The 12,734-nt window shown below is 46.1% G+C and overlaps 1 protein-coding gene across 1 annotated transcript in view; it reads right to left on the reverse strand.

The window, feature by feature from the left end:
* Positions 1–12,734, reverse strand: part of LOC107113077 (chromosome unknown open reading frame, human C3orf67) — a 225,152-nt gene that overhangs the window by 86,698 nt on the left and 125,720 nt on the right. Inside the window, exon 11 of the mRNA XM_015414332.1 lies at positions 11,268–11,663. Coding sequence (XP_015269818.1) covers positions 11,268–11,663 — 396 coding nt within the window. The remainder of the gene's footprint in view (positions 1–11,267; positions 11,664–12,734) is intronic.

The following is a 12,734-nucleotide window of genomic DNA, read 5'->3' on the forward strand; positions in this document are numbered from 1 at the left end:
GGGAAAGAGAAAGAAAAGAGGAAAAGAGAGGAAGGAAGAAAGAAAGAGAAGAAAAAGAGAGAAAGAAAAGGAGGGAAAGATGGCAAACAGATGGAGGGAGGAAGGGAGGCTCTCCCAGCACCCCCCATCAAGCCCCCACAACCCTCACAGATCCCTTACTTACTGCTTTTGCGGGGGCCTGGGGGATGCGGCGGCGGGGCTCTCCAGCCTCCTCCAAGCCGCAGCACTTCTGCGCGGGCCCGGGGAATGCGGCAGTGGGGCTCTCTGGCCTCCCCTGAGCTGCAGCACTTTCAGCGTGGGGAGCTAGGGGTGGGGCTGGCTGCGGCCGCCATTAGTACGAGCTCCTGGGCTACCGGAGCAGTGCTCCGGCACTCCAGCCCAAAAGACCCCTGCTCGTATCAAATGGGAAATTCATTAAATGGAAAAGTACAACTAATTTAAAAAATGCATAAGAACATCAGTGGACTATCTATGCCAGCACAATGCCCTCTGTAATGCTCAGTGCAAGCAGCAGTCCATTCTAAGCAAACTAGGAAAGGGACTGACATGTAGGTAGGTCACCAACATCTTGTTTTTAATTTCAGTCATTCCCCCCACACTTTATCATACACCGTGTGAAAGAGAACACATTTGTAAACTGGCAGACATTTTCCATCAAGGATAATGGGCTGTTGATGGTGCTGTCCGCTCTTTATAACATTAAGACAATGAATAAATACAAACTGTATTAAACACTGCAGACCAGATAAGAAAAAATGCCATGGATGGGAACCTGTATTAATGTTCATACATTCATCCTAAAAATGCAATGGATCAGAAGGTCATCTAGTCTAATCCCAGGCAAGCTCAACTCATATTAATAGTCCTCATACTAATTCACAACCCAAGCCACAAAGTACATTCCCCAAAGATCATGGGAGAGCAAATAAAAGCAACTGGCTCAAGTAAGTGAGCCAAGTCATGTACTGAAGAAGGCAACAAATATCCTTCCTGAGACACTAATCCATTTAATCTTGGGAAAATATAATCCTTTGAGACCAAGGATTGGATCCTAAACAGCGTGACTGGAGTCACATTACAGGAAGGCAGCTTCACCGCTTTCCCACTGTAGCCTCCTTTACCTCTTGAAATTGTGCTCCTGTAGGAGAGTGAACACTCCATGAACAGCATGCAGGTAAAGTAGAAGTCTGCAGAGGGAAGGGGGAGAGTGGCAGAAATTGTCCTCCACTCGGCACTGCCAACAGTAATGCTGTTATGTTGGTGGGAAACTGAGTTGCACTTACCTGTTAACTGTTGTTCATCGACGTCTTGACACACATTGGGACTGCACCTGTGCAGGCTGGCTGCAGACATTTTCTTTCTAGCTTAAAGACTCCAATGAGGGAGCACCCCGCCCCTTTCGGAGCCGGTGCATGTGTGGGATTCCTGCCCACATGCTCTGACAGCAGGTTTCCCCTTCCCTCCGTTCCCGCTAAGCTGCTGTGAGCCCCCTATCATGGCACAATAGGACCTGTAAGAGCTCATGGCAGGGAAGGAGGGAGGGAATGTGTGTCTGCACAGAAGGCATTGATGAACAACAGTTACAGGTAAGTGCGACTCTGTTTTCATCTTCCGTCTTCTCGTGCAGCCCCACACTGGGACCATTAGCGAGCTACTCACCAGAGGAGGTAGGGTGAGTCTCTCACTGGAACAGAGCTTGTAGAATAGCTTTGCACACATCTGCTTCTTTTCTTGCCTGAAGATCTAAAGAATAATGTTTCACAAATGTGTCCACTGTCGACCAGGTTGCTGCCTTACAGATGTCCAGAAGGGGAACTCATTGATGAAAGGCAGCAGACGACCTCTGCACTCGAATGGAGTGCACTTTCTCATTGAAAGGACATGATTCCCCAGATGCCATGTAGCAGGAACGGATGGCTACCACTGGGCTGAGGCAGCTTTGCCCTTCTTGGGGCTCCAATAACAAATACGAAATGGTTTGGTTCTTTCTATATAGCAAAGAAGGGCCCTCCTAATGTCAAGGGCATGTAGGACCTTCTCTGCCTCCAAGCTCAGAGCAGGGAAGAATACCACTAGGACGATTTCCTGTGCTAGGTGGAACGTGGATGCTACTTTAGGAAGGAAGTCTAGACTTGGGTATAATACAACCTGCTCACTGAATACCTTGAGAAAAGGTGGATCAACTCTAAGTCTTGCCAGTTCGTTGGATTAGACTCTAAGTCTAAGTCTTGCCAGTTTGTTGACCCTTCTAGCTGAGGCAACAGCTGCTAAAAATGCTGCCTTCCTTGAGAGTAAAGCGAAGGAGCAGGAGGCTAGAGGCTCAAAAGGAGACTTCCTCAGTCTAGCTAATACTAAGGGCAATGACCCTTGAGGGACAATATGGGGTGTCGAGGGGAAGACATTGGACAGCCCCTTTTAAAAATGCTGAGTCAGCCCTGACCTGGACAGACCGGGCAAGCCAGATCACGGAAGCTAAGCAGGGTCAATTCTGGCAAGTACTTGGATGGGAGACCTCCTTAGAATACCAACATTTGGGAGGTGGGGGCAGGCTTTATTCAGCCACCTTTGACTATCCTCCAGGTTCCCAGTAGAAATCAGTCACCAGAGGTCACCATGACTTCCAGGTGCACACACTCTCTCTCTCACACACATATGAAAAATACAATCCCCCCCCCTCAAAAAAAAGCGCTGGGCCATTTTGTGACCAAAACAGTAGTTCCCTGCACCTCCTCATGAAACACATCAATAGCTAACAGGTGGGTCTTCATTGATATTAGCAACAGCAGGTATTCCAAAACAGATGACGACAGGTAAAGTGGCATTCCCATCTAATAGTTTTCCAGGACTCAAACTGAGTCCACTTCCTACCATAGTTGAAGGTTTATGGGCTTGAAGCAAGATATCTCGTACACCTTGGGAGGAGCTCCCTATGGCCGGATCCTCCATGCTGTCAGATGTAGCCATGCTACATTGTGGCGCAGCAATGGGCTATGTATCACCAGGTCTGGGGCAGGGCAGGGGAACAGGATGTAGTACATGCCCACTAGGTATAGCAGCTCTGAGAGTCAGATCTGGCCAGGACAGAGGGGAGCTACTAGGATACAATCTATACGATCAGCTAGCATCTTAACCTATAACCTTGTTCAGGAGAGGGAAGAGAGGGAACACACAAAAGAGTGTGCCTGACCAAGGGATCTGGAATGCGTCTCCCAGAGAAGCTGGATCACTGAGAGAGCAGAATTCTGGTGCTTTCTTGGACTTGGCTGTGGCAAACAAGTCCAAAATCGCCTTGATATATTTGTCCTGGATAGACCACTCGAAGTTAGACTGATAGACCCTGCTCAGGTTGTCTGTTTCTGTATTTGAAGACCCCACTATGTGAATGCCCCTGGGCAGGGCCCCAATACTCATAGCTATTTCCCACACTGCTATTGCCCCTAAGCAAAGCCTCTGGGAACCCGTGCTTCCTTGTTTGTTGAAACCTTACAAGAAGAAGAGAAGAAGAGATTGGATTTATACCCCACCCTTCACTACCCAAAGGTGTCTCAGAGCGGCTTACAAACTCCTTTCCCTTCCCCTCCTCACAACAGACACCCTGTGAGGTAGGTGGGGCTGAGAGAGCTCTTGACAGAAACTGCTCTTTTTCAAGAACAGCTCTTATCAGAACTACGGCTTGCCCAAGGTCATCCAGCAGGTGCAAGTGGAGGAGTGGGGAATCAAACCCGTTTTCCCCAGATTAGAGTCCACACACTTAACCACTACACCAAACTGGCTCTCACTTTTGCGGTGTTGTCCACCTGAGTCAGCAACCCTCTTGTCTTTGAGAATATCTGAAAAGGAGATAAGGGCAAATCTTACCACACAATGCTCTAGGACATTAATATGGGGAGTTTTTTACATCAAAGGCCACTGGCCCTTTACTGAAAAGCCCTTGCAATGGGCAACCCAGCTTCATAGAAAGCATCCGTGGTCAGGGTGACCTGAGGAACCCAAAAACCAAATTGGATCCCTGAGAATAAGTTAGTGTCATCTAGCCACCAATGTAAAGATCTGACCAGTGTTCCCTCTGAGTTAGTGTGAGCTAGCTCACAGTTTTTTAGCCTCCAGCTCACAGATTTTTGTCTTAGCTCAGGAAGGATGGCTCCAGAGCAAACTAATTCATGCAGTAGTCAAATTGCTTGCTATCAACTTCAATGCCAGTAGCTCACAAACTAGATTTTTTTTTCACAAGACTCTACAGCTTAGAGGGAGCATTGGACCTGACCATCTCCCTAAGTATCGAAAAACAGCACTCTGAGGGATGTTTGTTAGGGTCATACGTCTTAAAAAAGCCAGATTTGCAAACTCCACATGCACAATCTTGTGAACAAAATTATCTCAGCAGTGGAGATCCTTAGCCCTAAATAACCGTTGAATTGCCCTAACTGGCTGCCAATGTTTTCTAACGCTGCTAACACCATTGCCTTAATGCTTCTGGCCCTGTCTACAGGCAAAAAGGCCCTCCCTATAGTGGAATTGAGGGAGGAGCCAATGAACTGAATTTGCTGAGAGGGCTCATGGTGAGACTTTTCTCAATTCACCATTAGACCTAGCCTGCTACAGGTGGAAATGATGCGGTGAACATGGTCATTTATAAGGTCATGACTGGGGGCCACATTAAGCCAGTTGTCTAGGTATGGGAATATAGAGCAACCCTGTGTGCTCAGATGCACTAACACTATAGCTATACAGTTGGTGAATACTCTGGGTGTTGTACCCAGACCGAATGGAAGGGAAGTGCACTGGAGCACCTCAGAACCTTGTTTAAACCATAAAAACGTCCTGTGAAATTGGTGGATTGAAATATGAAAACAGGCATTCTTTAAATCAAGAACCATGAACCATACACCTGGGGCAAGCAACTCAATCACAGAAACAAGTGAGACCATTCTGAACTTTGAAAATTTCAAGAACTTGTTTAATTTTCTCAGATCCAATACAGGCCTGTGCCCACCATCCTTTTTATCAACTAGAAAAAACCGTGAATGGAAATCCCGGGAATGAAGCCCACCTGGGACATTCCACTGTGCTCTTCCTGAGAAGTTCCCCTAACTGAACTCGTTCTGGGTAGGGGGTTATCCACTGCAGTTGAAGCCAGGTGGCAAGGGGGTTGGGATAACAACTCTAACCTGTAACCTTCTTGAACTACAAACAAAACCCAATTATCTGAATTAATCTGGTGCCAAGCCTCTGCAAATTGTGCCAGCCTATCCTTGAAACAAAATACCAGTAATAGCTGGGGCAGAGAGTCAGAAGTTTGCTAGTTGTTGGCCTTGGTCCCTCTGGAGGTTCCTGTTGAGAAGACCTTGGCTGTGGAGTACCCTTTATTTTTGAAAAAGGGGCTACTGGATTGGGTGTTGAGGATACACAAACAACGGCTGGTGCTGCTGCTTCAGGCAATTATAGAAGCGGGTAGCAAAGCCATGTTGCCTTTGAGAGAAATGTTGTCTCTGGGTTGGAGCTGAGGAGAACATGCTTAAAAATCTGGCTGTCTGGCAGTTCTTCTTCACAGTGGAAAGGAACTCATCAGTGGACTGTGAAAAAAGAACTGATCCCTCGAAGGGGAGATCCTCCACTTTACAGCGAGTCTCTAGAGGGAGAGCAGTGTTGCATAGCCATGAGTGTCTCTGGAGAACTATGGCAGAGGCCACAGATCTGGTTGATAGAGTCGTGAGGTGTCTGCCTGTGTTAATCTCGTTTTGAGAGCTTAATCACCTTGGACTGAGTAAGCTTAGCCACAAACTTAGAAAAATTACCTGATAAATCCAAGTACTTGGAAAGACTCTCCCAGAGGAAAAGTTGTTAGCATCCCATTATTACTTGATAATTTGCTACTCAGAAATTGAAAGCAGATGAAGCATCAAACTTCCTCCTCAGAGTGTCCAGACAGTGGCTTTCCCTGTCTGCTGGGGATGAATGCTGGCCGTATTGCTGGCATGCCTGCATTTCTTCCATGACCAATGAGGCTGGTGATGTGTGCATGGATAGAAACTAGCAGGAGGCCTGCTTTATTCTGTATACATTCTTGATCTTATGAGGTGTGGTCTGGATGGATTCTGGTTTCTGCTAGATTGGTAATGTGAGGTCAGATAGACCCTCCAAGATTGGGAAAGCAACTATCCCTGGAGTAGAGTAGAGCCAACTTAAAATTCTGTCCTTCAGATGGTTGTCTGAAGTGGAGATATCAATAACAAGAGCTTTCACCATTCTTAGCAACTGTTCTCCAGAGAGACAGAGGTCTTTGCTGGGGGATACCAAAGCCTGATCACCAATGTTAGCCTAATTGCTCTGATTTCTTATTATTGGGGAATATGTGTTATTTATAAGTAGCAATTGGCATAAGGGAGCAATCACCTTTATATACAGAGGTCCCGCCTTTCCAGAGTACCAGTAACAGACACGCAGGTGGAGTTAGTTAAAATAAATGTCTTTTACTGTAGTTTTATGCACATTCAAACAATTCACAGACACACATACACTTATACAGAGCTAGGAAACTTAGAGAGATTGGGATAGCACATTCGCATTAGCAGGAGATTCGTTGGTTTGGCGATACTTTACCTGATCCTGAAGAGATGAAGTCTTCCAAATGGAAAATTAGGGGAATGCTAGAAAAATGGGGATTATGCTAGGAAAAGGGGAGTGTGCAGACTGAACCAGCAGAAAGCACATGGAGACTCTGGCTGTGCAGTCCAAGAGTCTTGAGGCAAGGTAAGTGGCAAGGTAGCCACAAGTTCAAGAGGCAGAGAGTATAGAGGTTGTTGGGGGGGGTAGAGAGAGCGAGCGCACGTTTCCGCATGTCACCTTTTATAAGGTGACAGGTCCCCACCCTTGGGGTGACATAGGGGGGAGGTCTTGCTGAACACCTCCCTTGAGACAGCCCCTCTGTGGTCTGCTCCAAGAAGTCACGTATGCCATGGAGGAAAGGGGTGTAGGTTGGACAATACTGAATGTTAATTAAGTTGGTAACAGAGACACCTGGATGGGACGTTGAGTCATCGTCTATCACTGATTGCTCCGTTTGTCTTGAGGCTGCAGGAACCGGTTCCTCCAGGTGGACATGCAAGCCAATCCTTTTGTTAAGGGACTGTGGAAGATGTTCCTTTGTGTTTGCTTTACAGCAACAAAGATGTTGGGGGGGGGGAACATGTCAGCCTTCTGAAGCAAAGTCACCTAATGCCGTTGAGACTTCATTGCTTAACCAGCAATGGCAAGCTGGCTGCTTGTGTAGTGCTTGTGGTGTGTATAGAAAAAGTCTCTGGAACAGGGCAGCCTCTTGGAAACCATGGGCACATCATCTCCGGCATCTGCTGGTGTGTGTGTCTGGCATCTCACTCTGGTTATCTGGCATCATAGTCCTTTTACACCCTGGTGCACAGTTTATAGTTCATAAGAGAGCAAAAAGCTCCTTGCTGGCTAATACAGTATCATCTGGTGATGAATCTGAGGCACTCTTGGAACTGTAACGAGAAACTGCGGAAACCTCTCTTCTTCAGGCTCATGGTACGGGGATCGGAATGGAACCAGCGTGGAGTAGGCCTCCACATATCCCCTTGTATTTGTGTCATGCTCCTCCAAAATTTCGGGGTGATATCCAGCCCATCTATTTAAGTAGGATGGCGACATATAGTAAGAATGCTGAGAAGGGCCCGCCAGTTGCCAAGATAAAGGAGGTCCTGATTCCGATGGTACCAGTTGTCCCACAGAGATACTAGGCTGGTGATCATCTGCATTCGAAAAGGAACTGACAAAGGAGGCTAGGTGAGGTAATAGGGAATGCGGGGAAACCAGGATGACGTCCTGGTCGAACTTCAGACCCTTAGAAGACTTGACACATGCTGACTTGGGAGTGGACTCAGTCTTTGAGAGCCAATTTGGTGTAGTGGTTAGGAGCAGCGAGCTTTAATCTGGAGAACCAGGTTTGATTCCCCACTCCTCCACATGAAGCCAGCTTGGTGATGGGTCAGTCACAGTTCTCTCAGAGCTGTTCTCTTAATAGCAGTTCTCTCAGAGCTCTCTCAGCCCCACCTACCTCACAGGGTGTCTGTTGTGGGGAGGGAGGGAAGGTGATTGTAAGCTGCCCTGACACTCTGAGTGAAGGGCAAGGTATAAATACAACTTTTCTTCTTCTGCCTCTTTCTCTTCTTCCATCTCCTCCTCCTTCTTGTGCTTTGATTTCTTATGCTTCATCACAGGAGGTTCTGAATGTTACTGGATCTTGGTCAAAGGTCCTGGAGAAGGTGAAAGTGGATGCCTAGATTCTGCCTCCGGGATTGGAGCTATCCTGATAATTGGACCAATGGGAACTAAACAGACTGATAGGGGGCCCGGAACAGGGTTCAGTAGTTGGGGCCGAGGGAAGCAGACCCAAGACAGTCGGAGCCAAACTAAGAATCACTCTGGACGGAGCCGAGGAGGGCAAAGCCTTCTCCCACAGCATGGCTTCAAACTAGAGGCCCTATCCAACCAAGCCTTCAGGGTAAAGTGCTGGAAAACTGGGCAAGTTCCAACCTTGTAGGCCTCGCCTAAACACAAAGGCAGAGATCATGCTTGTCACTGCACATAATTTCTGTTTCACATTTAGAACATTTTTAAAACAATGCCTTGGATGCCATGATGAGAGACCACAAGCACAACAGACAAGCAGAGCCCACTTTAAGATGGGGTTTGCCTCTCATGAGATAGACTCCTGAAGGTGTGAAAAACAATTCTTTGAAGGAAAAAAAGGAGTATACTTTTGTCAGTCCCAGGGTGCGCCCGTGGCTGGCCTGGGGGCTGGAGCAGGTCCACAGTCAGGAAGTCCAGGGCGAGGGCGAAGTCTCAGACCACTGATCAGGGGATGCTGGTTCCTTCACTGCCCCCTCCAGTTTCCAGTCCCTATTTCGGCGTGTCCGAGCGAAGCGGGCCCAGAGCCATGCCCTTCCTCCTTGCATCTGGCCTCATAGAGATCAGGTGTTTTCCTCCTCAGCTATCACCTAGTCTCTTTTTATCCTGGCCCCTCGACCCGCTCCTCCCTGTGCCTTAGAGCAGGTTCGCCATAGGGCTAAGGACAGGCCCCAGTTTGTACTCATTAAACCAACCCCACCCTTCTTTCTCCTGGTTGGGCCATCTTTGCTGCAGGAAGTGATTTCCCCCTCCCCTGTGGCCCCCTTTTGCTGTTGGGCTCCCTAGTGCCGGTCTGTAGGGGAGGATCCCCAGGATCGGGAATTCCCAGGCTGTTGTCATGGGGGGGTCCTCCCCGCTCAGCCTTTTCTGTCACAGCCGGTCTTCCCTGACCCCAGCCCTTCCTCCCTGTCATTCTGCTCCGGTTTTCGGGTTTTTGGAAATCGGAAGAAGTTCCTGGGGAAGCCCCTCCTGACAACTTTATCCATGATGACGACAAACATCAACAGAGCGCACTAGAAAGCTTCCTATCCTCGCAGTGGCGAAAAAGGAACTGAAGGAAGGGAGACCCCACCATTGGAGCATGTGATGTGTTGGGTGGGAATCCCATACATACACTGGCTCCAAAAGGGGCTGGGTACTAGAAAGAAAATGTATACAGCCAACCTGGGGAGGTGCAGTCCGAAGGTGGGGTTGCACGAGAAGATGGAAGATGAACTACTGTTATGCTAATGCAGTTCAGGTGCCAAGACCATGAACATGGAATTCAACCGGATCGTAAGAAAGAGTGAAAAGTGTAACAGTACCATCCTAAGCAGAGTTGTACCTGGAAGCTTTGGCTTTTACAAAATGCAGCGGTGTACCTGCACAAACTGCATTGGTTGCCAGTTGAGTACTAGATCAGATTCAAGGTATTAACCTTCAAGGCCTTATGCAGCCAGGGACCAGCACACCTACGGGACCATCTCTCCCCATATGTCTCCCGAAGAGCCTTGCGCTCTTCTGATCAGCACCACCTAGCAGTCCCCGACCTGAAGGATGTCCGCCTCGCCCAGGGCCAGGGCCTTTTCAGCTTTGGCCCCTGCCTGGTGGAACATGTTCTTGGTTGAGATCAAGGCCCTGCGGGACTTCTTCCAGTTCTGCAGGGCCTGCAAAATGGAGCTGTTCCGCCAGGCTTTTAGCTAAGGCAGTAGATGTCCAAATGACACTAGCATTCTCTGCTCAACTCGATCAATCTGTTCAATCTGCATCACTTGCCTTAGGGCATTGTCTATACCAACTCGATGTCCGTACCAGCTGACTCTGGCTACTCTGATAGAAACGTGCCCTCCCTGACACTGTTGCAGTATGCAATGTAGTTAGGAATTGTTAAGCTGCCATCAGGTATCATTTTAAGTAATTTATTTAGATCAAATGATTTGATGTTTTATGAATTACTATTTATTGTTTTATCATATGTTGTGAGATGCTCTGAGCCAGCTTGCAGGGTAGGGTGGGATATAAACCAAAATAAATAAATAAATAAATAAATGCCCTTGTAAGGTCTTTGGACTCAATGGGCGCAGAAGGGTATAACTCTGCTCAAGATGGCACTGTAAGTCTCCCACAACCTCCTCTTGGTTTTCTACCTATTTATTTGCCAAGTGTTAATCATTAATCCTTCTACACACATTCTTTCATTGTCCTCATTGTGACACATGTCAAACTACAATCAGACTCAGCTTATTAAACATTTTAAAAACATAATTTTGATTACCTCAAACATTCTACATTTGCATCAACTCTTGACTAATCTTGATATATGGTCTGACAAACCATAACTGTTGAAAAACGTACTTTAAAATTGTCTCTATAATTTACACCTTCAGTAATTTTCCTATACCATTTTCAAATTCATTTCTGCAACTTTAATAACTAAACACCTATTTAAATTTAATCCCACCCCAGCCTTGTGGCATTTACAGTACCATTCTTGATTTCAGTTGACAACTGATAATAGCATCTTCTATGAACTAGCCTTGCCTTTCTCTGAAACACTTTAGATTGGCCATTGTCCCATCCTCTGATAATCTGTAAATAACACATCAATTACCTCTCAATAGATGCTAGATGCAGATGGGTAGCTGTGTTGGTCTGAAGCAATGGAACAAAGTTTGAGTCTAGTGGCACCTTTAAGACCAACAAAGTTTAAGTGTGGGTATAAGCTTTTGTGTGCATACACACTTCATCAGATACATCAGAAACAGTATTCCTCAGGCCTTACATATAGGAAGTGTGTGTGTGTGAGAGAGAGGGGGGGGGAGGTAGATATCCTTAATATTCCATACACCCTGCAAAACACTTACATGATTTTGCACTTCCAGATTTGAATTATCACTTGGGATCTCTTTGAGGGATTTTCTACTTATGGAAGTTCTCAATGGACTGCTTGAAATCCCCCTGTCAGATATTCCTTTGCAGGGCTCAGGTATGCTTCTAGGTGGGCACAAGCAGGGAGTAGGCAAAAAGCTTCTTTGATCTTTATCTGCTTTTTCGGTCATCACAGCCAAATTTCCTGTTCTTAGTGGCAAGTCTTCTTCACTGCTGTGCTTGGAATACCGATTATTTGCCCAGTGTTCAGGGCTCGTAGATGTAATTTTCACTGGAATTTCTTTAGTAATTACTGGTTCTGATGACCTTGATATGAAGTGTTTTGTCTGAATACTTGGAACTTCTTGCTCAAATTCAATGTAGCTATCATCCTAAGAATTAGAGAAAGAATATAAAATAAAAAGGTTTATCTTAAGGACCAATTCCCACCCACCAGCACTTTTGGAAATGCCTAAAATACAGGTTCAGATGTCTTTAAATTTTGTGTGCTTAACATCAAATCATCAGAATTTTTGAGCATCTTCTTATCTGATCAAAGAGAGATGCAGAATTAAGGGGCATCAAATGTTATTTGTCTCAAGGAGCACATGTCATAACTAGGACTTGTTTACATGTTCATTTATTCTGGGATACAAACCCATTTTAGTCTCAGAGCGTTTGTGCTGAAAGATTTCTCCCAAATATGAAGCACTCTAAAAGAGAAGGACAATGTCTCCTGACAATTAGGAACTAATAATTAATTAGTAAGGTAAGTAACAAGAACAAAAGAACCACAGCAAAAAAAAAAAAAAAAGCTTTATCTGTTTCCTGAGGCAATTCGTATTTCAGACTCCCAAGTAAGGATGGTAGCACTTATCTTTATTTTTAATCTGAAAAGCAAACATCTGGGAACCAAAGGGGAAGTGGAGGCATTATTTATTTAAAGCCCTCTGTTGCTGTACATTTACATGGCACTTTACAAACAGATTAGCTGTTAATATGGAATACACAAGGGGAAAAGTAAACACTACAGCATGAAAATGTATTGAGACATTTTGGGTTGCAAGGTTGTCTTTGATCTCCTTGGATTATAACCAAAAAGAAATGCAACTGGAAAATCATCCCTTTTCACAACACTCTTTCAACGAAAGATTGCGTACCATCAGTTTTCCAGCCTCTCTTATCGTTTTGCCCAATGATCCCTGCCATGGCACCCACTGATATGTTTCCAGGTGCCTGCTTTCTTGTTGAGTAATTGGGTCCTGAATGGAGAGGGGGAGAAAGGAGCTCTGGAGGCTCCCTACCAGCTAAATAGCAAAGAGCTGCAGTTGTTCCGGGCAGGTATACAACAGCTATGCACCTCTGGCTTGGTGACTGGAACTTCTATACGCGCTTTTGGTAGTCATAAGTGAACATTATATCGTGGTATTTTAACTAAAAAGGCAAGAAGGCATGGTGCTCAT

This window comes from Gekko japonicus, unplaced genomic scaffold (genome assembly GCF_001447785.1).
Source record: "Gekko japonicus isolate JY-2015 unplaced genomic scaffold, Gekko_japonicus_V1.1 scaffold129, whole genome shotgun sequence".
Classification (NCBI taxonomy): Eukaryota; Metazoa; Chordata; class Lepidosauria; order Squamata; family Gekkonidae; genus Gekko; species Gekko japonicus.